Source organism: Anser cygnoides, chromosome 1, assembly GCF_040182565.1.
Source record: "Anser cygnoides isolate HZ-2024a breed goose chromosome 1, Taihu_goose_T2T_genome, whole genome shotgun sequence".
Lineage (NCBI taxonomy): Eukaryota > Metazoa > Chordata > Aves > Anseriformes > Anatidae > Anser > Anser cygnoides.
In genome coordinates, this window is record NC_089873.1 from 69,326,152 (window position 1) to 69,353,503 (window position 27,352).

General features: G+C 37.1%; 1 protein-coding gene and 1 long non-coding RNA gene across 7 annotated transcripts in view; one reads left to right on the forward strand and one right to left on the reverse strand.

Annotated features, from left to right (window-relative positions):
* Nucleotides 1–9,028, reverse strand: part of LOC136791065 (uncharacterized) — a 29,438-nt gene extending 20,410 nt beyond the window's left edge. The window contains exon 1 of the long non-coding RNA XR_010832269.1: nt 8,414–9,028. This is a non-coding gene — a long non-coding RNA (uncharacterized lncRNA). The remainder of the gene's footprint in view (nt 1–8,413) is intronic.
* Nucleotides 1–27,352, forward strand: part of PIK3C2G (phosphatidylinositol-4-phosphate 3-kinase catalytic subunit type 2 gamma) — a 213,065-nt gene that overhangs the window by 114,082 nt on the left and 71,631 nt on the right. For 5 of the 6 annotated variants that reach the window (XR_010832254.1, XM_066999235.1, XM_013172899.3 and 2 more), the window contains 6 exons: nt 12,431–12,611; nt 14,233–14,340; nt 16,604–16,696; nt 18,868–18,997; nt 21,143–21,279; nt 23,991–24,160. Coding sequence is in view for 5 of the 6 variants with exons in the window: in XM_066999235.1 (XP_066855336.1) it covers nt 12,431–12,611; nt 14,233–14,340; nt 16,604–16,696; nt 18,868–18,997; nt 21,143–21,279; nt 23,991–24,160 (819 nt within the window). In the remaining variant the exon portion in view is untranslated. The remainder of the gene's footprint in view (nt 1–12,430; nt 12,612–14,232; nt 14,341–16,603; nt 16,697–18,867; nt 18,998–21,142; nt 21,280–23,990; nt 24,161–27,352) is intronic. The other variant, XM_066999226.1, reaches the window with a different exon arrangement.

Below are 27,352 nucleotides of genomic sequence, written 5' to 3' on the forward strand. Positions count from 1 at the left end.
AGGGATCTACAGATCCAAGTCCATGGGCATGGATTAACTTAAAGAACAGTCTCTCGTCATAAAGACTGTAGCACATTGTAATGTTATACTTACAGAAGATCTTGTTTGTATACCACCATGAAAAGTGGGATTCTATACTGCAAATAGGAATTAGTTTGTAATAATTATACTGTGGGCACTGGGCACAGAGGAGGTCAGACAGTGAGCACAATTTCAACACAGCTTAGGGCTTGACTTAACAATAGCTGATAAAACTCTGCTTACCTTACTCAACTTATTTCTACTTTGACCTGTAGCATTTCCTTTGCTGAGTCTAAGCTGTCTTTGGTATTAGAAGTTAGCGTTTGTTCCTCTGCTTAACTTTCTTGATAATGTAATTCTCTTGTGTGTGACAATTTCTATCAGGAGAAGCATTTTTTATTAAACTTTTCATTTTATCAGAGGCACTGCCTAGCCATCTTCTAAGTGACTTGTATAATGCAGAGATAACGTGCATGTGTTTTTGTTGATAGGGCAGTTTGTTAAAATAAATTTAAGCAGCTATCATGACAAATATTCTTGCAATTGTCAGTGGTTTGTGTCGTGTGTCTCTCAGAAGTACATTGATTGGTCATGGTATAAAAATGGAAAGCCAGTTGAATAATAGCCCATTTTAATATCAATTTTAGCATCAGTTTAAAGCTGACACAAGCAAAGTCTTCAGTTGTTGCTCTGCTTTATCGCCAGGAGTTTTTTTAACAGACACTTGCAGGAGCTTTAAATAGTAATTTGCCTGGCTCTGCTAGAGTAGTCCATGATGGCCACCCCATGAGTATTGACACCACTTTGCTGGTATTGATAATATGATGCTTATCCATGTTAGTTTTTGCCACGCAGATTTTTCCTCACTCAGCAGAGAATGCATCTAAAGAGAAATGAGGTTGATTTTGGGGTATTTGACCAATTAAAAGGGAGTGAGCCTGTGTCTGGTGAGGGAGGGGAGGAAAATTATATTTTCTGCCTCTTGGTCCTCTGTCCAGCTGCACTCTTACATGGACTGAGCTGGAGTACAGCAGTTTGATGCAAGAAAGATGCCTATAACAGAGCCAGTGAGTTTCAAAGCCCCAATAGCATTTTGTGTCAGATGGTTGATCTATATTTATTCTGGCAATGCAGTAGCTGCCCCTGGAGAGCACGCTTCGCTCTTTACCTGACTCAGGACATATGGAAATATGACACCTGCTTACTGCAATAATACTTCCAGAAATGTGATTGTGAATCTTGGAACGAGAACTAAACTTTTCATCACAGCAACTAAATCTTAGTTCCGCTTTTCTCATGAGTGAAAAAAAATAAAAAAAAAAATGACCAGGACTGCTATTTTCTGCTCTATGATTGAAAAATGCTGGCTATATGAGTACCACACAGACAGTGGGTGGCAATGTTATTAAACAGTCCTATTTGCCATAGAATTTGCCTCTATGGCAAAAGAGCAGCTTGCAAACAAACAGCATCCTGTGAGAAGGTAAATAATCATTTTCTCTTTTGAAAAGGAAAAACAAAAGCAGAGAAAAGTAAGAGAATTTTGCCAAGGTCACACAACAAATAAAATCAGGAATTCAAGACAGATTTGCATTCTTATATCTGTTTTACATTTTTCTGATATTAAAAATCTGTGAATTTTAACCCTGAGATTGTATGATGTGCTCTGAAGAGAGTCATGTAAGATTTCCTTGATAAAAGATCAAGAAATAATGCTGTCTTAGATAGGAGTTTATTAAAAGGGAGTTTAGCTTATTCAAACAGTTATTCAGGTCTGGTCCCCCAGTTGAACATGTCTCAATAGAGCTAAAATGGACCTGTAAACCTAGATGAAACTTAACATCTACTACCCAACAATGAAAGGACATCAGGCTTTCTGTAATGAGAGATGAATTTCAGCAAGCATCGAACTAAGCCAACCTAATTCCACGCAGGTCTATGCCTCACTTTCCTACTGTGCTTGCCCTCCAGTTCTTCTATTTTTGCTGGCAACCAGGCCAGCTGTCAACTAGGAAAATATCCTTGGGCCATTTAAAAAAAAAAAAAAATCTTTTGCTAATATTTTACAGCAAGCTTTCTCTGGTATATCTGCTTAACTTCAAATTCCCACTTCTTGTTTTACAGAGCCAATATTTAGTGGTAATAAAGTGGTGAAATGGAAGAAAGATCAGAGCCAGATCAGTATTTAAAAAAAGAAATCCAAAGGTATTTCCTTGTCTGCTCTGCTCTTCTTTCCTACCCTTGCAAAAGAAACTTGTTATATATAGGGGAGAGGGAAAAATGAGTAGAGGCTAAGGAAAGAGGAAGACAAGGAAGACCAAATGAGCTGAGAAGAGCTGGTCCTTGTGGTCTCCTTTGCCTTAATTAAATGAAACATGGTATGTATCACCTTGTTTGAGGAAGACTGCGGAGTCCTTATGCATAAGGAGAACTGCAGTCTGAAGAGATTCCTCCCTTAGAGGAGTCATAATCATGAAAGGATGAACAAGTATTATTGAGACTCTAGAGACTCGCCCATAGAAAAGTCTGATTCTGTCTTCTGTTCCCTGATAACAAGTGAGTTTTTCTTGTTATTTTTGAAGTGTAAAGGACCATACGTCTTCATGATGCCATTTAATTTGAGGTATGGAGGTTCCCTCAGAGTTATTCTTTTGACAAAGTCACACACACACATGCACAGAGGTAGCAAGTTGCTGTGATCTGATGATCTGATCCACACATCCTTTGTTGTTGTGCAGCATTAGTCCGACTACTAAAGTTGTACTTTTCAGTAGGCTTCTCTAATGAGATGCTGCATGGTGAATTGCCAGAAGTAGAAGACTTGACATCTTACAGAAAGCACACTACATGTGATATGAGAGGAATACTTAAAACAAATTTCTGCAATCTTGTTATTAGATTAAGGTGCCATCATTACTGAAACACATGCAGCAACACCTGCTGAAGGCTCATTATTCCTTCTTATTGCTGTGTAAGCTATGATCTGAAAATATACCCTTTGTTAGATACCAAGAAAAGAAGTAAGCAGGGCCACCAGCTACAGTGGAGATGTCTAGATGACAACAAAGATCCCAGAGAGACTGACAAGACAGGAAATAATGTGGAATCAGGGTCCTAGTTCTTCTTGCACCTGCATTACCTGTGCTTAAAAGACAATGGATCTACAGACAGGTTCTTCCAGAGAAGTAGAAGTGATGCTGCCTTATGTAAACTCCTAAGGTACTTGTATCAAACCTCATCCATCCTTTTTCCGCTGTTGGCATCTGAGTATAATGTCTGTAAAAATCTGAGAAAGACTCTACTTGCAGGGTAACAACTTTGACTGTAGACATTGTTAAACAAAGCAAATTCTTGTGGGTGTAGAGTGAATAGGAAAAGTAAGAGCCGATCTCATTCTGCCCTGCAGAATAAATTTTTTGGAATAACAAATTTTTGTAAAATTATGCCACTCTCTTCCTATCCACCCTGTCTCTCCCCCTCCCACACCTACCAAAAGTACCTCCTTCTCCATGCACAAGATGAGTCATAGGAACAGTAATTTGAAAGCTCTAGGATTATAAAGTACAGATCTGGCTCAGAATGTATGAATATAATCTGGTACTGCTCCTTATGTGAGCAGCCAAAGGCCATAATGACCTTGTAGAAAGACGATTTTAGTTTTGTCCCTGAAGCCACTTCTGTATTGGCATGTATTAAATAAATAAATAAATAAAAAATGCTTACAGCATTTTAAAGGGAAGTTAACCAAAATGTTTCAGTGTAACTCAGGTTTAATGCTGCAGTTTGCAGTAAATCTGGATTGCCCACTGCATGTAGAGCCATACAGAATTATTTCTGTGTCATACATTTTGTTTTATAGTGTTATAAGTTTTTGTTGTTGTTGTTCCAGCTGTGAAGCTAACAGGAAGCTACAGAAGCTATCCAAAGCCATTTTGGTAGACATGAACTACCAAATGATAGGAACATGAAGAAAAACATTTGTCATATTCTTCTTTGTGTATTGCTGTAATAACTGTGGCCTAAGTTCAGATGCAGTACAATGCTTTGCAACTCCTTCTGTGATTCCATTGAATCTGGATTAATTTTGCATTTTATTTATATGGTTTGAAGGTAGAGTAGCCTAGTCACTGTCCTATATCCAGTTAATTTCTGGCATATTTGGACATCATTCCATTAAAGCCATTAGGTCTGCTTATTTTAGTGGTGATTATCCCATCTAATCCCACTCGTTGCAAGCTTCCAATGCAGTTACCCACTGGGAAGAATACAATTTCTGTAATGCCTGGAATGAATGGCTTGTTTCTCTGCTGCAATTTACTCTAAGCTATTACAACAATACATGATTTGTAGCTCCCAGGCTGCTGATTCTGGTGTAAGATACTGACAAACTGACAATAATGTCACATTTGTTCAGAGGAAAAAATCTGCAAATTTGAAACATGCGCAGACAAGGACATACCTAGTCATATGTAGAGGGTGCTGGCAAAGATGGAACCAGACTTCTCAAATTTAGTGCCAGACTTGAATGCTGTATTTCTTATTAAAAGGAAAATAATATGTCCTGTTTCTAATCTTTATGCAGATAGTAGATGTATTTTTTTATTTTTATTTTTATTCCAAACATACTTTTTGGAAGGTAAGGCTAATCATTCTCTTTGATTCTCATTATTGTGATAGTGGCACTCTTTCTGTTAAAATTGAGAGCAGTTAGACCTATAGTTCCAAGCCTGAGCTTTAAAAAGTCATTTTCAGTGTTAATGACCCTTCAGGGTGAAGGCATTCTCATTCCTGGTGTTTTGGATTGACACTTTGTATACAGATGTGGGAAACAGCCACTCATTCTGTTACGCTGGTGTTCTGCTGGAGGTACTTGTGTTCGTGATAATGGCTTAGTAAAATATAGTGGTTTTGGTGCTTGCAGACCCCACTCAAAGCAGAGGAGCAGACTAGAAACAAAACAAAATAAAATAAAAAAAACTTTAATACAAATTCTTTTTTTCTCTTTTTAATAACCTGGATCAGAAAGACACAAACTATTGCCACCTCTTTTTTTCTAGATATTTATTGTAGCACATATATTGACATTAACTTTTCCATTCAACCAATTGCAGAAGACATGTTCTAAGGGTAATCATTTCTGGCTTAGACAGTGGTAGCATCTACTATCTGGTAGTGATAAGTGGTACCTGCGCACCATTATACTCTTCTATTAATTCTTTATATGGTTAATTTTGAAGGTAAATGCTCTTTCTCCTTCAAACACAACCAATTTTATCTGGAGTTTATTTTCCCAATACAGAAGTGTGTGCAACTAATTATATTATGTATCAACTAAAACATTGTTCTGGTATGCAACCTTAGCAGGATTTGGCAACCTACTCACATAGCATAGTGTTTGTTTTCACTGATCTGCTAATTTTTTGTGAGTCAGCAGGACATGCATTCCACAGTTAAGGCAGTAGGGGAAAAACAAGAGTAGGAAAATATGCTCGATTGAATTTACCGGATCAAGCGATTTGTCTAGATGCAAATTCTGTTCGTTTTTCATAAAGATCTTTGAGAGAAGATTAGCAGATAAAGGCAGCTAGTCCCTTGGCTCCCATAGAAACATTTCTCAAGTGTAAAGAGCATATCTTATAATGTCTGCCACTTTTTTGTTGTTGTTGTTTAAGGGAGACTGACATGTTAGACATCTGTTCATTTTTATATTATAAAAAATGAATTGGAAAGACAAAACCAAATGTGTCTTATGGCTTTTTGAAACAAAATTTCACTTTAAGAAGAAATACTTTCCATTCAAGGGTAATGCTTTAAAAAATGAGTCCACAAAAGCAGTTTTGTAATGTGAGAAGCAGCCAGTGAGACTGACTTGTAGGTTTCTTGTGTGAGAGGTGTGAAGAGCCATAATAGGACTGGTGCTACAAGCCTCTAAACAGATGCTGCTCTTCCATCCTGGAAGATTTACTTGGTTAGAAAGATTCAGATAAAATAGCGCTCCATGCTTCACTCAGTCACCTGAAAAAAATTTAATCTTTCATTTTTCTGGAATAAAAACAAAGGAGAAAGGAAGGATCAGCAGAGGAGCTAGTGTTCTTCCAGCTCTCTCGTAAACTCCCCCTTTCTTCTGGCTTTGTACTTGTTCAAAGAAGGGGAGAGTGAATGGGGTTTCAATCTTGATCCTTCCAGTCAAGTGAATGACCTCTCATTGTGTTTCTGTAAAACTATGGAAAATGTGTGGTTCCACAGTCATTTGGGAGAACTGCTATCACCCTTCCATCCTGGTTTTACATTAAATCTTCTGCCTTCTTGACTTTACTCTCCAGCCTTCCTTGCATAAATTGCATTGTTCTCAATATGCTAGGCATTTTTGCTTCTCAGTTGTTTCTTTTTTACATTTGTGGCTTTGCTGATTTACATGCCACAATAGGTATACACGGAATGGTGCTGTTGTTTTATGTTTTTTCTTTTCTGACTTGTAGTATCTAAATCAAAACTTCTTAAAATGCAAGGTTAGTTTGAAAAGACAGATATTATTCTGTATCTATTTTTAAAGGAAGTCAATGGATGTAGCCTGTACATTTCTCTTGTATAACAAAGGACCATGAGAACAGAGCCACCTTAAGGTTTTCCAGCAAGGTAAATGAAATCAAATTTTGTTGTCCAGTGAAGGAGTGCTCATCTCACAGATGTTGTGAACGCAGCTGGGAACAGAGATTACATTGCAGTAAGTGCAATGTTCTTTTCTGTTCTCTGAAGCAATAGCTGCCATCCTACAGACAAGTTCCTCAGAGCATCAGCAAGTTCAGTCATCTGTCCTAGGCACTGGCAAAGTCATCAGAAAAGACACAGTCATATTTGCCAGCTTGGCATTCTGCTGCCTTAGAATTTGGCTGTTTCTGAAGAAGTTATGCCTGAGAGGACCAGCTAGCAAGTGACAAAGATGAATTCAGTACACTTAGCTGTATACTGCAGAGGAGTAGGGGAGCTGTGGGAGTAGGGGGTTGGAGGATGATGGGTACTTGTTAAAGGTATTTGGAATTATTTGGAATTCACAGTATCTGTGTAGTATTTGCTATGTTGATATCTCTATCAAAGGAACTATTACTGTTATCACTAGTAGGGAAGTAAAAAACTTGTACAATGTAACCTTGGGGAGATAAATGAGAAAACTAAGAAAGGATCTTGTTTGCAACCGGGTAATTAATAGCAGTAATTGTCTAATCATCCTTATTGCTCATTGCTGGCTTGATGGAGGTACTAAACTTCAATTGCACATTTTCCTTGTTTCTCTCATCCTTGTGTCTGTGAGTAACTTGCAGTGGGATTTAAGCTCAGCCACTCTGGTAAACTACCCTTGTTATGTACTCTCCTGTTTAAAAGCACAAACAGTAAAATATGCTCAAGAATATGAAAATTAAATCCTTCAAATGCTGCAGGTGTGGTCCATTCCCCTATGTCACTACAAAGCAGTAAGGAGAATTTAGGAGTATTGCAAGATGTCTAATGAAAATGACGTTGGATGGCAAACCTTACACATGGAAGTTGTGCATCTGTAGAGAAAGTTTGTGTGCTACTCTTTGATTCAAAAGGCTGCAGAGAAACATTTTAAAATAACTATTGCTATAATGAGCAAAGTCCTGTACTAATGTTCTCTCCCTCTGTGGGTTGTCCTGCCTCCTGCCAAGTGAAACAGAAAACAAGCATAAACTATACTTCCACAATAAAGCATATTGCCCTCCTTGGTCAAGTTTATCACAAGTTGGCCAATGACAATAAGGGCCTCAGCACTGCCCCTGAAGCCCTAAAGAACTTCATTTTCACGGCATCTCTCTGAATTCAAAACACCTTGAGCAAAGTCTGAGCAGTGACTGAGCAGAAAATCTCTCCAGCACTCCTGATTTTCTCTTCCTGGAAAACACAAATACACAATTCTGCAGCTGCAGGTGCCAGAAAAGGGAGGTTGAGCCACCTTGCAGGTGTGGAATGGGTGAATGCAGAGAGGAAGAGAAGCAGTTGGTTGCAGAAGAATGTTAGGGGCAACTCTCAGGGCACCCCACTGTCTGACTAGGACCCTCTGACTGCTGCTAAGCGTAGGCAGTCTAGATGGCTTCAGTGCTAACTCTCAAGTCAGCATTATTCTGTTTCCAGACCCATTATGCTGTTTCCCAGAAAGTGGCCTCTGGACAATACATCTGAATTCCCCTGGCCTTGGTGAGAACAAGGGCACTTGTCTTGAGCCAGAACCCTGAAGAGTGAGGAAGTCTCTCTGTTGTTAGGAGCAAGATCCTATGTCTAGGCCTGGCATAAAGCAGGATTTTATATTGAGTTCTGTATTGCAAAATGCTGTGAAAAGTGTCATGAAAAAAAAAAAAAAGAAAAAAAAAAGCTTTACCTTTTTCCTTATTGGCAGCCTTGAGCTTTAAATCATTCCGATGTAGTCTTCCTCTGTCACAGCTAGGCGTTGAGTCCTAACTAGAAAATTTCATTAGTGTCTTGAGTATTTCTCCATCCTGTGACCTCAGAAGTTGCAGACTTCCCTATCTGTGCTGAGCTTTTGCAATGGCAGGGTGTAGACATGTGGGCCAGAAAACTGGGGCGACAGAATTACAACTGCATATTTGTTCAGTTGTTGAGTAAACATTTCAGCAAAACCTATAATGAGTCATCACATTAAAAGCTGGCCTTCGTATCCTCCTTGGGACTTACTTTTATGAAATGGATATAAAAGTCAGACCCAGTTAATTCAAATCATTTTACAAATTGAGGTCTACATGCTTTTAAAAGCGTACCTACCCTAATGGGCAGGCAGAAGGGAGTTGCACTGCCTGTACTGTAGTCACTAGACATATTTTGAGTGCAGAGCACTGAGGCGAAGTCCCTCATGAGGTTGCTGGGGAAGCATGTGGACTGTCAAAAGCTGCCATGTGGGTTCAGCCTGCAGAGTGTGTGTCAGACTGCAGCTGGCAGGAAATGGATTTTAACAGTGAGATCACTATGACTGCTTCAACTTCCCCCATGGCCTGGGCTCAAAAAGCTCATCTGAGAGGATTCAGTCTCTGTCCTCATGTACACCTGATGCCCAAGCTATCTGAATCTGGCTTATAATCTTTCTTCAGGTTGAAAAGACATTTATAAATCATGTGTATGTATTAAAGTTCATCCGAGCTTATTTTATGTGAATGATTAGCTGTAAGAATAATAATTAAAAAAATGTGTCTGCTAGGTTGATCCACCTTCTGTGAGGAGTAGCTCTGTTTAAAAGAGGAAAACGTTTTGCTTTTGCTGTTTTGCTTCCTATATGTGAAATCCTTCCATTTTAGGGAAATAAAAGTCATTTTAGTGTTCTGTGTATCTGAGAGGATAAAAGGGATACCTCAAACATGAAAAGGTAGTGTCTCTGGATTCTATAAATATGTACTATGAAAAATGGACTAGGTGAATGAATGTGACTTAAATGTTCAGAAGCTGATTCAGTATGCAAGTGTATTGTGTACAGAGATTCTGCACTGGTGTAATGTGGCCAACTCAAAATATAGATCACGGTGATATAGTCTTTTTTTAGGCGCACCTGCATTTGTTTTTGTAGGGCAGAAATGAACAAATTCATTCTGCCTGTGCTCCAAGGGAAATGCAAGCTGTTTATCTAGACTGAGGCTAAGCTGGGCTCTGCTTCAGTAAACTAAAATTCCTGCCTGTTTGATAGTTTGGACTGAACCAGTAATGTTTTTCTTTACAAAATAATCACCAAGCATGCTCCTGACTTGCTGTTGAAAGGGGCAGAGTATGTTTTTAGTTTAAATCACCTTGTCTGCCTACAGCTGAGCTAAAAAGGCCACTACAGAGTGGGACTGAGTAGCCTAAATTTAGGCCATTTTATACAGCATAGGGTGTCTGAGACATCTGCATGGGTTTGGTACTGTTGTGGTTTAACCCAGCCGGCAGCTAAACACCACACAGCCGTTCGCTCACCCTCCCCCCTCCCTCTCTGGGATGGGGGAGAGAAACGGGAAAGTGAAGCCGGTGAGTTGAGATAAAGACAGTTTATTAAGACAGGGAAATAATAATAACAACAACAATAATAATAATAATAATGATAATAGTATTAATAATAATAATGTGTACGAAACAAGTGATGCACAATGCAATTGCTCACCACCCGCTGACTGATGCCCAGCCTAACCCCGATCAGCCGGCCCCCCCACCCCGGCCAGCCACCCCTATATATTGTTTAGCATGACGTCAGATGGTATGGAATACCCCTTTGGCCAGTTTGGGTCAGCTGTCCTGGGTCTGTCCCCTCCCAGCTCCTGCTGCACCCCTAGCCTGCTCGCTGGCAGGACAGAGCGAGAAGCTGAAAAGTCCTTGGCTTGGTGTAAGCACTGCTCTGCAACAATTAAAACATCAGCATGTTATCAGCGCTCTTCTCATCCTAATCCAAAACATAGCACCCTACCAGCTACTAGGAGGAAAATTAACTCTATCCTAATTGAAACCAGGACAGGTACATATGAGATATTGCCTCCAGTGGACCCATGCCTTTCCAAGGCAGTAACTGGAGGACAAATGGGATTTTCTAGGGTATCTAAAATGGCACAAGGTATCTACATTTAAGCAAAAACCCAAAAGAATTCTTTGGAAACTCGGACTTAATGCTCTTGAAATCTGGAGGAATTAGTTTATCAACCACCATATATGATTGTGCTCTCAGCTATATTCAGTCTGTGGAGGGTTCAGGGTATGAATACAGCTGTCTCTGTGCTGGGGTTTACCTTCAACCAGGCACTGCAAAGACAATTTTTTTTTTTTTTTGGACGATCCAAAAAGTAATTATTTATTTTTACCAAACTACAGAAAGAAATGTCATTTAATCTCCCCTGGAGAGTGCTGTTGATAAACTTCTCATATCTCTTCACTTTCATTTGTAGGCTTTTCTGATAGAAACACCACACATACTTTTGAGATTTTCAGTACTTACCAAACCTTTAGACGTTCACAGTTTCTGTGCAACAGGAAATGCTTTTCAGAGACCAGTAGGTGATAATATTCTGCACTGAGTTATATAGGAAAAGAGGACATAGAAAGGTCATTGCCTTATGAAAGGTGATAGGAATCCCTCATTACCAAAAGATGGATGAGCTGTGGTCGTCGTATTTTAATGCCTTATAAATGATTTGTAGAAGTCACAGTATCGTCATATTTTTTTTTAACTTTAAATATCAGTGCTTGATATATCATGTGCTTACTTTTTGTTATGTGTCATAGTCACATGTGATGTGCTATAAAGTCAACTTCTCTAATTTCTGTCCTGTGAAAACTAGAATTATTTGTTAGGTTTGAGTAACCTCATCAGCTAAGAGAAACTGCATTAAAATTCAGGCAGTTATGAGAAATTTAAGGTTTAGATCCAATTAATTTCTTAAGATTGAAGCTGTAGGGAGGGATGCTCAGAAAAACAAACAAAAACAACAACAAAAAATAGCAGTCCATCAGTCCTTTAGGGAAAGAAAATCCCAGGTAATGGGCAAGATGTTAGTGGCAATATGAAGTTGGTGATTCTATCTATGCTTACAAAAATAAATCAAAGGTGTACAAAAACTCTGGACTTCATCAAGGAAAAAATCACTAGTGATCAATTAAATTAACTACAAAAACCTAAACCTCACAGCTTTACTGGCCCAAATGAACTTATAATTAGAGAGTACTGCATGGTAAACCTATGGAAAAATAAGTATGTTTTTGGTTTTACATCTGACTTTTATTTAGAGAATAACTCCAATTCCAAAGCTTTGACAAACTTCAGTAAAACTCAAAGCTGAATTTTTACTCTAGACCAACACCTATCAGTAAAAAAAAGGAATAAAGTGGGCTCATTTCACTCTTCTCAGAAGTATTGCTAATTTCAGAAATGTCTCCTCAACTTAAAATACTGAAAGCTTCTGGAACTGATGATACCACTGAAACTAAAATCGTCTTTAAATGCACCTCCTTGCTGAAAGATATGCTTGATTGTGTAAGTGTACTGGCAGAAGAAAAAAAATAGAGTTAGGAATATACACTTAAAACTGGACTTCAAAAACAAACAAACAAAAAAACATATTTCATATTTTCACTTTGTAAAATTTCCTTGCAGAAAAAAAGGAGCAGTATAAGCACTGCAGTATAGACAATAAGAAATGGCAGGTTCCTATTGATTCAAAACATTTGAAATCTCATTAGTTCTCAGATGGGATCTGAGTACTGCCAACAAATAAATTTTTTTTTCATTCTCTGTTGCTAAGCTGCACAAAGTCACCAAATACAGATTAGTCTGGAGTGCATTTATTGCTCCTGCTAGAAGTGATATAAAATAAAAATCAGTTTTAGATACACAGATTTCTCTTTTTTCTTTTTTTTTCCCTCCTCCCTTCAGGCTGTTGAAGAATGCACAGAATGAAGTTCATTTCAAAATCTGGTATCGGAAGCTGCTGGCTGCTCTCCAATTCTCTGCTGGAAAAGCCCTGAACAATGAGTTTTCTAAGGAGGGGAAACTTATCAGAATTTTGGAAGACATTGCTGAAAGAGTAAAAGCTGCCAGTGACGCAAAAAGAAAGGTTCGTTAAAAAAAAAAAAAAAAGTATATATATTTCCCCTTCCACCTAAGTTTCTCAAGGTAATTTTATTTTTTCCAAAATGGCACCTCTTGCCTATAATGCCCTTTATTTAGATAAACCTAAGATTTGACTAGAATTTTTAAAATTTTGTACTGCTCCGAAAACAAGGAAAATACATGTTTTTAGTGGGCCTGCTCTTACCATTAATGCTGTAGAGATCAACAGTTCTTTTAAACCATTTAAATTCCTTCATCCATAGTTTCTTAGATTTGGACGTGGTCAGAAACAATGACAACAGACCTGGGTAACTTTGAACTGAAAGGACTCATATTCAACATCTCATCCCAAAATATGTCTCCTGTAGAGGTGCAGTGTTTTTTGAAAACTTTGCTGAAAGTTGTCAGTGACACATTGAACATTCTTATTTCTTAAAGGTGACAACCAAAGTGGCCTGTGCTTAATATCTCAAATACACCAGAATTCTTGTCAGTAGAAAGCTTGTAGTCTTCTACAGGGGGTACAGCTTTCATATTGCATAGGTACGTTTCAAATTCAAATCTGTTAATTTTCTTAAACAGCTGTTGTTACATACCTGATGTGTAAAACACTTTCTTGCTGAGATCTTAGTGAGGCAATCCAGAAAGCCAGATAAAAATATGCCAGCCACTGCTAGTTATCATGAAAGTTATGAATTCTTTTTGCCTTGTTAAGGATTCAAAGATTTTCAAAGATTTTCAAAGGATTTTTCAGGATACTTTGTATTGCTACTTAAAGCAGAAGAGCAAACATGGAAGTAAAAAGAAAAAATATCTATTTGCAAAGAGAAAAATCCATGTAAAGAAACATAAATAGTAGTGATGCATTATATATTACTGATGTATATTTCAAATGATAAAGATTAATATCAAGTCTGTAGTAGTTGCTGTGACACTTGCAGTTAACACATCTACTGTTATGTGAGGGAGATCACAGTGTTGAGGCAACAAATTGTAAAGTCCAGAAAGGCAAAAAAGACATGGGGTGCAGAAGCACAGGTGGATACCCTAGTAAAGGGTTCTGAATCTGAACCTACATGACAGCATGAACTGGTAGAGTACCTAGGTAGTAAAAGCATTAAGGTGGAAAAAAATTACAGTTTTTATTTTTAATAACTGTACCTCAGTGTAACCTTATTAGCTGTTATAAGATTACATGGATACTACTAGTTCCGTGTACTAGGAATTGGGATCAGAATTGGAATCAGAATCACAGAACAGCTCAGTTTGGAAGCGTCCTCAAAGATAATCTGGTTCCAGCCCCCCTGCCATGGATAGGGATGCCACCCACTAGATCAGGTTGCCCAGGGCTCCAAGCCAACCTTGAACACCTCCAGGGATGGGGTATCCACAGTTTCTGTGGGCAACCTGCTCCAGTGCCTCACCGCCATCTGAGTGAAGCATTTCCTCCTAACGTCTAATCTAAATCTCCCATCTTTTAGTTTGAAACCATTCCCCCTTGTGATATCACTATCTGCTTGTGTAAGTTTTAATTAAAATGTTATTTAAAATATAGCAAGACAGTCAACAGTTTAAAAACTTCTGTTATATTCTTTCATGCTGCCATAATGATTCACATGTTGCAGGAGGTGTTAAAGATGGAACTCAGCAGACTTCAGCAGTTCTTCCAGGAGGTAAAGTTTTGTCGACTTCCCCTGAATCCTGCACTTGTTGTGCAAGGCATACAGGCAGATGTAAGTCTAGCTCATATGATGAATTTTTTTTTTTTTTTTTTTTTAATATAAAGGGGGAGAGGGAATGAAAGGCTGCATTGACTGGGAAATAATCCTACTGGTATTTAGCATGAGTCATCTGGTAAACTGACATCCAGCCTAATCCCCCTGAAACCAGGGGCCTTTGTTGGAGGTAGAGGTACAGGGAACTGCTGGGGTAGGTGTTGCTTGTAAATCTCACCTCATGCAGCAGCAGCACATACTTCAAACTCTCAGCAGCTTTCTCCCAGCTCTGCTGCCCTGCTGTGGCATTGGGATTGGCAATGGCACTTGCCTCCCCTGAAACCAAGACTTGGTTTCCATTCTATCCATGTAGCTCTCGGTGGCAGTTTTTGTCTCATCTAAGATTCTCGCCTGTCACAGATGGGAGCAGCTAAAGATCTAGACCTACCTCTTTTTGCTTCAGTAAGACTATGCATATGACTGAGAAGTGCTAAAATATTAAATATTTAGAGTAAGTCACATGTCTCTATAACTCCTATAAAAAGTGACTTGTAAATAAAGGAAATCTTAATGCTGTCTAGCATTACTTGACTTTGACCACAGTACTAAGACTCAGTTATTCATTGTTTAGGGTGCTTTCATAACCAATATTATGCTAGAAATAAGCTGTTCCAGCTCTGGAAAAGGAAAAGGTATCCAGCAGCAAGGAAAAACAAACCTGAAGACTTGTATATATTATTGGTTAGAGGTGCCTAATTACAGCAATTTGTGCTCTATTTTTGTTCTCTGGCTCATTATCCACAGTGGACCTGATTCTAAAAAGGTGCTGATCCCTTCAGTTGTCTTTGACCTGTGATTCTCCAAGTAATTGCTATTCAGCCTTGATCTCTCAAAGAACAGAGGTCTTCCAGCACCCGCAGGTTTGGGCCAATTGTGGACAATGTAAGTCAGAAGAATTTGAAGCCTGCTGCTTCTCACTGCTTTCAGGCTTTTTGGAAATATTGACTAATGGGAAGGTATCTCACCATACAGTCATGCTATTTATACAGCGCAAGCTTGGCTGGACGTATACATATTGTTTAATTATAAGTATCTGAAAAGAGATATTTTTTCATTTTTCTTATATCATTTTAAGCCATTATCATTCTATAAATATCTGCATCTTTTTGACTTAGCTGTATGTCAGTACAAGCATGCAAACTAACATTTTAAATGCTTATAGTAACCTCAAATTTAATTAATTTTTATATCATCTATTGATTTTACTAGCAGCCCAGCTTTATCACTAATGCATTATATCACAGTAAACTTTCAAGTACAGATTCAGACATTTCAATTGTCAAAATTCCATAAGGGGTCAAGATTTCATCATCATAATAGCTATAGCAGCAGTTGCAAGGGTATGGTGTGGCTAAGACAATATTTGAACGTGTCTACCATGCTTTGAAATGTTTAGTTGAAAAGGAATAGACAGCTGTGTCTAGTAGTGTTTTTGTTCAAATTAGCCTCCATTGCACTCCATCAAGTAAGCATAGCAGTAGCTGCTGTGGGGTGCTCATTATCTCTAGAAACCAAGCCATTAATTTACCATTGTCTTTGGCTGTGTTGTTGGTTTTTCTCCCCTTTTTATAATGATGATAATAATACTAGCCTAACACACAGGATTTGCAGTTTTTGGCTCATTAGTGCTTTTTAAAACCCTATCAGATCTTCAGGTGGAAGGAGCTGCAGGACATGAGAGGTCAGAGTTTATGTTTAATTAAGATAAATTCCACATGAAATAGGTTGGGATTTTCAGAATTTCCCATATCCTCATCCAGACTTAGGACTGGCATTAACAGGTTCTTTGCTTCCATAAAGATTGTATGACCTTGCAATTCTTTTGCAGAAAAATAATAATAATAATAATAAAAATAGGACTAAAGACTTTTCAATGCATTGCAGATTCTAGTTAGATCAGTCTTATGTATTTTTGTCCACTCAATCCCAGCCAAATGTTAGCATTAATAGGACTGCATTAAAATAAAAAACAGTTAGTATGTAAAATATCATCCATTCATATTATCTGATTACTGAGTGGAACAAATTGCCAGTGGAGAAAGAGTTTTTTTGTTTTCCTGAACCAACAAAATAGCCAATAAAATTAAGAATTATTTATTTTTGTTATCAGAGGTACTGAGAAGTATTGAAAGACAATATCTTTTTTTTTGGAGTTATTATATTAACCTCAAGTTTTCTATATGTGACTCTGTTGTCCTCTCTCACCTTTTTTTCCCTGAAGTCATGCTCATATTTTACATCCAATGCTTTTCCATTAAAAATTTCCTTCATCAGTGCAAATGCTCCAAGTGGAAACATCAATATTATTTTTAAGGTAAGTTATTCCTCCAATCCTCACTTCCTTTTGTATGTAAAAGTTTGATTTGAAATCCAGCTGATTTATATTTTAAATCTGGAGCCTGATAATGTTTGATTTGGCTCTGTTGTTCACTTTTCACACTATTTTTGACACTAGGACTTTCATTGGAATATGCCGAGAAAATGCACTCCAGTACTCAACATTTTGATCAGTAGAGAATCAAACGACTTCTTGCATTTGTTTTTTCTTAGTGGAGAAAATCAGGTTAAAATATTAAGTTTATATTAGTTTAGTTACCACACCAAAGTCAGAGAAGGGATTATTCAATATGACTGAATCCTGTAACCTTGTCCAACTCTCACAAATCAAAATACTAGAGTGTTAAAGACAGAGTTTGCTGGACGGAATCTAATTCCAATCCTATCAGACAGTGTGGGATAATGAGCTGAGGAATGGGGATGATGAGAGGACAGCAGAGGAGCTCTATTTCAGTAGAGTTAGAGTAATTAATCCAGAGTTCCTCTAGTTTATCGTCCAGTAATCACCTTCAAAGCTTCAGAGCTCAGGACAGTGCTTCTCCATCAGCAGAAGACAATATGTGCAATCTAAAATTGCTTCTCTTTCAAAAGAATAAAAGTGTTCTATAACAATGGATGTTGTTTTTTAGACGAAGAACACTGAAGATCATAAAATGTCTGATGGATACAAAGTGGTTGATGTTGCCAGACAAAGACATTATTCCTGGCTCTTTTGCAGTGTCATGTTCCAAACCAGAAGTCTAAAAATCGATAAAAATAAACTTAATAAAAAACATGCAGGCTGTCCTGAATGAAATTGACTTTCAGAGCAGTTATGATTCCCAGGGATTAGAAGCATACTCTCCAGGCATGCCAGGGGGAAGCTAGCAATGTTTTGTTTTCTGAACATTTAGAAAGCTGCTTCTTACACTATTTCACCTGAGACTCAGTGTTAAATAGGAAGGTTCCTACTTACTTGAGCAAATGCTTGCCAATGAAGCATTTAAACATTTGTGCTAGTTCTACCTAGACAGCATTTCCCCTGCCTGGTAATGTTCCAGAACTACCAATTGTCCAATTGCTGTAGGAGCAGTGTAATTGACATCACCTTTTCCTGACAGCAACCCCTTGTATTAAAGTATCTTTTATTTGAACTGTTCAACTGTAGTTCAATTGTTCATTCATGGTGGATAATGCATACATAAAATAATAAGCACTGTTGTTGTACTAAATTGTCTGCTGTGTATGTGAGGGTAGGAGAACAGGTAAGTGGAGAGATTAAGATTTTTCTCAGGTCTAGGTTCTGAGAAGAATTAATTGGAGTCAAGATTACCTTCAGATGAAAGAAACAGATTTTTTATTATTATTATTTTCAAAGATAAGTTTGTCTCCTCTAGTCCTCATTTAATGGTGGTAAATGTCTGTATATTGGAATGCTTATGTAAAAAGAACATAACAAAAGTGTAAAACATAAAAAAAAAAAAGTCACATGTCTTTTAGATGGGAGTGGTGGTGGTGGGGAGACCAAAAAAAAAAAAAAAAAAGCAGGACTTGTTTTCACAGGCTATTTACGCAGCCCCGGTTGAAGATAATCTCTTCATTACCTCTTGTGGCTACAATTACAACCCCATTTCACTAAGATTATTGTTTAACAGACTCCTTGGGGAGAGCAGTCAGCACTGCATCCCTGTTTGAAACTGAATATGAATCATGTCATGGATAAAATATAAATTGATGATAAGATTCCTCTTCAGCCTACTGCAAGCTCCAAGTTGTGAAGCTTAACATTAGGTCAAATGCTGTCATTTGAGAAAAGGGATCTAGCATTAGGTAGACTTTAAAATGTAGCTAAATTAGGATCCTACCTCCAGATTAAGTTTTCAAACTGTAATAATTGCATGTGAAAAATAAACAGAAAGGCTGCAGTTAATCAGAGAGCATTTGCTACCATTTCTATGACTGCCAAAACTGTTGCTGCCTACATGTGCCATCTACCCAGTCCTCTTCCTGACATAGCAAAGATAAGTAGCAACTTTGAAGAAAAATAAGAGGCTTTTACTGCAAAATGAATGTAGCTATTTTGGTGTGGGAAAAAGTCCAAATAAAATACAAAGTTATGTCTGTGTGGTATTGAAGGAGAAGCTCGGATTTCTTGTGCTATTTTAACAGATAGGTGATGATCTACGTCAAGATATGCTGGTTCTGCAAATTATACGACTGATGGACAACGTTTGGCTCCAAGAAGGACTGGATATGCAAATGATAATTTATAGGTGTTTATCTACAGGAAAAGGCCAAGGTCAGTTTTAGATTGCAAATATTACCCCTATCGCATTATTCATATCTCATGTAAATAGCAATAAAAAAATATCCTCCCTTTAACTTTTATTTTCATGGGTGTCCTGTTTATCTCTCCCTTCCACCCCCTTACCCCCTCCCCCCAACAAAAAAAAAGCTCAGAACTTTGGTTACTCAGGCCCTAAATTTTACACCTACATAATCCTGAATGTTCATTGCTCTCCAGAAGTGCAACCAAACTCAATGAATTTTGTAGTCTAGAATTTTCCAAAAGCTTCAACATCAGCAGCTTGCACCAAATTCTTAAAAGTAACTTCACACATAAAGAGGGTCTTAGAGAAAATTGTCCATAGCTACTAAAGTTTTAATCCTGTGCGATCCCACGTGGATGCTTAAATGAACCTAGAAACATGTGGCTACAGAACGTACCTGTAGACAAGTGATGACAGCTTTGCAGTGTTGAATTTGAAATATTACTCTTGCGATTTATGCTGCTTAGGGCAAGCCTGACTCATCTGAAAGCTTTATTTCTCTCTCTTATGGTTGTTAGAGCAGAGCTGTAGCAGGGAAGCCAATTGCTTGCTAAAAAATTTTTACTGATAGCAATAAGCTTACTATTTTTCATAGACTCTCCAAATGTTTTACTGAAAATAATCCTTGCACAAAAAGAAGACTGATGTATTGAGATTACCTGCTGTACAAAAACTACCGATAATAAATATTTTAAAAGATATCTTTTTGTTTGTTTGTTTGTTTTGTTTTTGATGAGACAAAGAGAAACTGAGAGAGGGTGAGTGATCTAAAGGGACCCTAGGAGTAAGTATAGATGACCTCGTGCACATGGCAGGTGGTTAAGGTGACCTGAAAAAGACTCCTCCCTTCTTTGTAAAGATGGGAGTCAAAGCCTAAAGGCTTCTTCTTCAAACACAAATGACACAAAGAATATTATTTCTGAACATAATATTATAGTCTCTCTGATATATGAGCAGTTAATTTGATTTTACTAAGAAAGATACAGGAAACCTGCAAATAATATTCTGTCTGATGGTCTCTTCCTTTCAGCACCATAGTAGCAGAAAACCTCCCAGTGACTCTCAGATTCTCCTCACAATGCCTTTCCTTATGAATTACAATAGTGTTAATATAACTGATTTACAGTTGATCATTAGGGATAAAGGGATCAAGTGACATGCCTGTGGTCATACAGGGCATGTGCTAAAGTTCACATGTATACACAGGTCTTCCATATCCTGGGCTATCACCTTGTTCCATGGGCCACATTTTCCACACAAGGGGGATAGAAGATGGCAATTGTGTAGTCATGGGAACACAGAAATCACTTGAGTCTCAAGCAGACACAGAAATGTGAAAAGCAGTTAAAGCACTGGTAGGATGCCACTTTCCAGGTGTGGTATTGTAGGGGAGCCTGTCACCAACTAAAATCGTTAGAAGTTCTTCTTGTAATGCAGAGTTTCAGAATAAGGTGCCAGGGGACCACACACAGGAACAGTGACAAGGCTGGCAAGCCAGGTCTCAGTTCCAAAAAAGGAATTAGTACATGCAGTAGAGACGTAGGATTCAAATGAAGCATTGCAAAATGCTTGGCTTCTCTCTACATTTCAAAGACCTGTTATATGTCACCTTGGATCAGACTAATTTCTGCACTGTCTAGTATCCTGTATCCCAACTGCGATCAGTCTAATATACTGCAGAGAAAAGTCTGCAGCATTTTTTACAATAAGCACCTACGAAATAACTTTGTATTTCACAGTAAATATCTGATCTGTGTTTTTTTTTTAATAGATTTTTGTTGTTTGTATACGTATGCTACCCATTTTGAAACTTGTTAAATTGTTGGCCTTGTTGGTACCTTGAGGCAGTTATGTACACAATATTGGTATTAGTGTTTATATTTCTTGTTTGTGGAACTGCCACTTTTCACTAACTGACCTTTGTTTTTTGTTTCCTAAAACAAATAAGAATGGAGAAGATAGATTGGAATTTTATTTATATTCATTATTTTATAAGCTTCTAAGCATGCGTTTTTTCTGCATAGGATGATCCAAAAATATGCAAATGCATTAATGGTCGTCATATCTTTTTAAAGTTATGGGCTTCTCATGTGATCTCTTTTGTATCTGATTAGGATTGGTACAGATGGTGCCAGATGCCACCACACTAGCCAAAATCCACAGGGAATCCGGACTGATAGGACCATTGAAAGAAAACACAATTAAAAAATGGTTCCGTCATCACCATCAGCTGGAATCAAGTTACCAAGAGGTAACATTGTAATGAACCTTATTATACTTTTCATCCTTTACCATGGGAAAGAAGAAACCATAACAACAGTAAGCAGCAAAAATAAGTGACTCACACTCAGGACAGGCAAGTCACATGCATAGAAACCAGGGAATTGGCTTAAATTGCCATTCTCTTTCTAAAGAAATATTGCTCTGGATCAGGTGCATTATAACACATTTTCCATAATAGTGTATCATAGTGATATTTTGAAATATACTAGTGAAGAGAAGCTGATGCAGAAATTAAATTTTGAGCTCCAAAATATTTTTTTAGGTCCAGCTCTCTAAATATTTTATTTTATAGTAACCATGCAAAGTCTTAGTGAATTTCCTGTATTTGGAAATGACCATGTCAATATCCACAGTTTTAGAAAGCTGTTTTATGGAAACTGCCTAGTCACATGATACATAAGATTATGCTTTTCACATCACATTGTAGGATCCCATGTAATGCATCTCTTTTTATGAAACCAGGCATTATGCATGAGCCAAGAAATTTAAAATTTTATTTATAGAAGCAGAGGTTTCCCTTTGAAAGGAACTGTTTCTATTCATTCTTTGTTGGCTGAGCATATTCTAAGACTTATTATAAAACTTTTTAATGTTTGTATTGCTGGGACAATTTTTGATCCCTTCTCCATGCCAGCAGTAGATCTGTTGCCAAAATTTTAAATGAATTTTAAAGGACAGCTTTCAGTGTTTAGCATTCTGAAAATGAAGTGGTTTTTCTATAAAAGTGTATTAGTAGGCAGATAGATTTATAATATAGATATGTTTGATAGTCTTTAGTGTTTTGTAGTTACTCCATAGGTTTTTGTTCACCCATATTTTCAGTAAGAGCATTTGAATTACTAGGATATAATCTTGATTCAATTAATCAGGAACAATCTGTATTGATTTTTTTTTACAAGTTTATAAATTTACACTATTATGGTAGATGTGCAGCCAACTTTTCAATTGAAAAGTGAAATAGCTATTAGTAACTCATTGAAAAACTGATTTGTTGCTGCTGCTACTGTTTGTAAAAAGTACCATTAAAGCAAAATATTCTAAAACCAATTTCTAGCTATTTTCATTTGATTTTTTGAATGTATAAAAAGAAGTCAGCTCTGATTGCATAGGACATGCATAAAATTGCTACTATATATTCACCTTGCGCTTGCTGATGAATGAACCTTTCTCTTTTACTTAGTAATTTTTTTTACTCATATAATACTGTGTTTAAGGTGCTCAAAAAGCTTATGCAGAATAAGCTTTAATGTCCTCATTATACAGTTGGGTGAACAGAATCACAGTAAGCTTAGGTGTTTTATCCAAGGTCATCTAAGTGGGTAAGTAGTACAGTTAGACATAAAATTCACCAGTCTCATGTTGTGGCCTATGTCTTCCACAGAGCTGTCATCCATATCAGCCATTGCAGGTGGCACCCTGTGTCTGCATGGAAATCCTGAATGACTAAATAATTATTTATGTTGTCTAATGTAGGTTTTGTCCAAAAACATAATGACCACAATTTAAGATTTTTTTTTGGTATCTAGTTAAATGAATCACTTTGTGATTGATATTCATGTAATATTAAGACTTTTGAATAAGAACTGCATTTACAGTTCTTAAACTGTAGTAGGTAAGATTAAAAAAGACAAGACCCATTTCTTATGCTTTGGGGTAGAAGACTGGTCATTATTTGAATCAAGAGTAACTCTTCCCTCAGAGGGAATGCTGAATGTGTGTGTTGTGATAGCAATTGGATATATTCTTCTAATAGGAAAAGTCCACAGTTGTTAAATACTTCTCCCTGAAGTTAGCAGAAAACTTGAAATCCATCTATGAGTGTCTGGTGAGCATATCATTAGCTTAACCATGTACTTCTTTCTGTGTCTGTTGTAGGCACATTTTTGAGAAAGAGCAGTGACACAATGTAGTACTGTAAAGAGATTCTTGGGATAAATCTGAATGAGCCAGTCAACTTACATGAAGCAGGCTAATCAGGAAAGTACACATCTCCACTATGTAAAAGTGCTTGCCAAAGGAGTAGGTTATAAACAGGACAGATAGACTGGTTGGGGGTTTTATCATTGTCTTGGGTTTCTCCACATGGAACTTGTTTTGATCCTATAGTCTATTCAGATTAGAAGATGCTATATGGAAAATGATTTAGCCTTTGCTATTTCAGTTCCTTTCTGTTAAATGGGGATGAATGCTTTGGGCTGGGATATTGTGAGACTTGATCAATGATGATTTAATGCAGATGAGTTCTGGAAAGAAAAGACCAATGTAGGTACAAAGCATTTGTGCAAAATAACCCACTTTCTTTACAATGCAATTTGTCCAATTAATGGTTTTATATCGTATTTCTAAACAGTTACTTTTGCAGTATAGATGCAGACTAACGAACATAAAATGTCAGTTTCCTAAAAGAAGCTTGCTTTTCTTAGGTACATTTCACCTCAGAAGTTTTCCACAGAATTCCAGTGTCTGTAAATCACAAGTTGAATACCTCATGCATAAAATTTTTGTTACATTGTAACTTTTCACTTTCTGTATTACTTGTTTGTTTACTACTGAAAACAGTCCTCTGTTTAAATTTTATCTACATTCTTAGCATTTGTAGAAAAACATTTTTTCTTATTAGCACCGCAAACAGCTATGTCTCTTCATAATTCTAATAAGTGTTTTTGTTTTATTAACTAGGCAATAAGAAATTTCTTTTATTCCTGTGCTGGCTGGTGTGTTGTCACCTTCATTCTGGGAATCTGTGACCGACACAATGACAACATAATGCTGACAAATGCTGGACGCATGTTCCACATAGATTTTGGAAGATTTTTAGGTCATGCACAGACATTTGGAAGTATAAGAAGGTTAGTATCTATAGTAACACATATAGTAAGTTTGAAAACAATGGTCTGAAATTTTACCACCTTGCCAACACCCATGAAAAAAAATACAAATAAGGTAGTGATTTTTTTTTCTGAAGTTTCCAGGACATCATCTTTCTGTTGTTCACAAAACCTTTACAAATACAGGAATGACTGGAAAAGTAATTAAAATGAGATGTTAGAGATCCCCTTTCAGTCTAAAACAAACAAAAAAAAAACAAACAAAAACCACATCTAAATCCTTGTATTGCCAGAGATTTGAATTAGATACAGCTCAGTCATGGCCAGAATAGTAGACTGGCCTATGTCAAAAGGATTCAGATATCTTTTTTTTTTTTTTCCTGACAATATTCCTATAATGGATCCAAAACAATAGATGTGTCTAATTGGCAACTTCCTTGCCATGTTCAGAGAATAAACCAAATTTTCCAAGTAGATATGGAGAATGATTACATTATGCCTCTGTGGGTGAAATTATAATCTTTTCATTATCTTTCAAAGTTTTCAGTAAGGTCAGGGTCTATTTTGCAAATATCTTGTTTTATTTGGACGAGGCTGTGATTTTTCTGTTTGTATTTATCTGTGGTGACTATCCCATTATAAGGATAAACAAAATAGTGTAATCATGTCTTCTGGTTCCTACTGTGAACATGCTATGGAGGACTTAATTGGGATGTAATAAAAGAAGATAGGATAATGTTAGTGTGTTCAGTGCATGAAGGAACTGTTATAGCAGAATAGAGAATGGGTGAATGATCCCTAACTGTGATGAGTAGTGTGTGTATGGGTGGTGACTTTCTTCCAAGTTTCCTAATAATTTCCAGGATTAATAGTTGGAGTTATTCATTCCCTTCCCTCCCTCCCCCCTCAGGCTGGCCTTTGACTATTTTCAACTATCTCAGTGTTTTAGACAAGTAACAGAGTGGGAGTATTGGTATGAAAGAAGCTGATGAGGCTAATAAGTACTTCTAAGCTAGGCAGTCAAAAGATTTAGTTGCAGTGCTCAGAATTATCATCGATCATTCAAGATATGCTCTCTTAATCCTGCTTATTTGCTGTGGAAAGAATAAAGCAGAGCAGAGTCATAAAAAGATACTCATGCACACTCAGAGACAAGTGCTGCATCCCTCACTCCAGCAAACCGACTTCTGGAGCCTAGCAGGAATTTCCTTGAGCAGTATTTTTTCATGAGCAAAGAATTATCTAGGTGTGAAAGGCAGAACCAACGAAATACAAGGGGACACACAATAATCAAATTTAAACATAAATTATGTAATAGCAATAATAAAAACAGATGTTGATTTTACTGTTTTACCATTCAGTCTTCCTCCACTGTCTTTTCAGTCTATGAAAAAGACTTAAAGAATAATAACTTCCATAAATAGTGGCCATTTTTTCCCTGCTTCTCCATGCAGTATATTGCTCTTAAAATGTAAAATAAAATGGTGATACATTTTAGGACCTTCACTTAACTCCATCATGGTTCCTTAGGAAAACAAGGACTCACTTTCTGTAGGTTGTGAATGTCATGAGACAATGTTTGTCTTCCCTGTCCCTACATGCAGCTGAGCAGGTGCAAGATTAATAACTATAGTTCTCCTGAGTTGTATGCACCTTCATAAAATGTAGCATATTATTTGTAACACAGGAACCCAGGGATATCACATTTCAACTTCCCACAAACCTCAGGCTCTCTCAGAATTTAGAACCCTCCATGCTGTTTGTATCTATCCATTCCCACAATGCAAATCCTGAAATAGTTTTAGGCTCTGCTTTCTTTAATAGATCTTTATATTAGTTTTTTATTTGAGTTCTTATTAGATTTTTATTCGGGTTCTTTGCACTCCCAAACAATACCATGCCCCTGAAATAATATTGATAAAACAGCAACTAAATGCTTCTAGGTCTTCAGAATTATTTGTGCTTACCCTTGGGGTTTTGTACCATAGATGCTATATACACGCTTGTGAAGTTCTGGAGGTAGCTTTAAAGAATGGAAAGCATCTGATACCAATCCCTAAACAACTTTAAAAAAAAAAAAAAGAAAAGAAAAAAAAAAAGATTATGCAAGTGAGTAAATGCTTATAGATAAGGAGTCCCTATCCGAAATGTTTAAAATGGACATTCCTTTAAAAAGTTAGGAAGATAACTTGCTTGCCACGATTGTCCATTTTCTGTTTTCAGTGAGTGCTTTTTGCCATTAGCAAGCTCTTATTCCTCATAAAGCTTCATAACAGTAGGTCCTCTCCAACATTCTGCTATGGGGCATTTCTTCTAGTGTAAAACAAAGGTATACATGGCAGCTTTGAGAATCAAACACTGTCATTCATGGGCTGCGGTTCTTTCTATCAAATCCAATATGAATCTTCAGAGAAACTTCTGAAGCTGATATGATTCATGTAGTCATGCTCATTTTTGTATTCAAGGGTTTAGTTAACTTTTCTAATTCCTGCCCCCATGTTTAACTGGTATCCAATAAATCTGCTCAGTTTAGAGTCCAAGGCAAAAGTCAGCAGCTCAGCTCTTCCTGATTTCAGAGGGAAGAAGAATCAGGAATTTTCTATCTTTTCCAGTTCCACGTACCTTCACAGTGCAGCAAAATATGTTCAGTAGTACTAATAGCCTATCTTTACTTGGGTCTCGGAACTAATCTTTCAGAAGAAGTGTTGGAAGTAGACGTATGATATATCTAACCGAAAGTGTAATAACAGAGTTTGGCAGAGAGATTATTCCCAAACTCACACAGGGAACTTTCCTATTGAACATGAGACTTTATTATCTTTTATTTGTTTAATGTTTTAATCATACTAAATGACACATTTTGTTAGTGGTAATAAAACTCGACTTCTTTCATTCTTTAATCCAGCCACTGAATTTGACCTTACATTCCCCTCAAGTAGAGAATTCTTCAGGAATACTTCAAACTGTATGAAGAAAATTCCGTCATTTAATTTCATATAACTGTCTTATTCTTTAACTACTGAGTATTCTAGGGCAATCATCTAAGACCCACTCTGACTAAAATAAGTGTTATATTATCCATGTAATCATACAGGACTAAGGCATCAAATGGCACTGAAGAAGGTGTCAGTCTAATGGCTGTACCTCACACACTTTCTTTGATTGTCTTTTCTTCCTTTCAGTTCTGACCAGTTCCTTTTGAATATTTCTTCA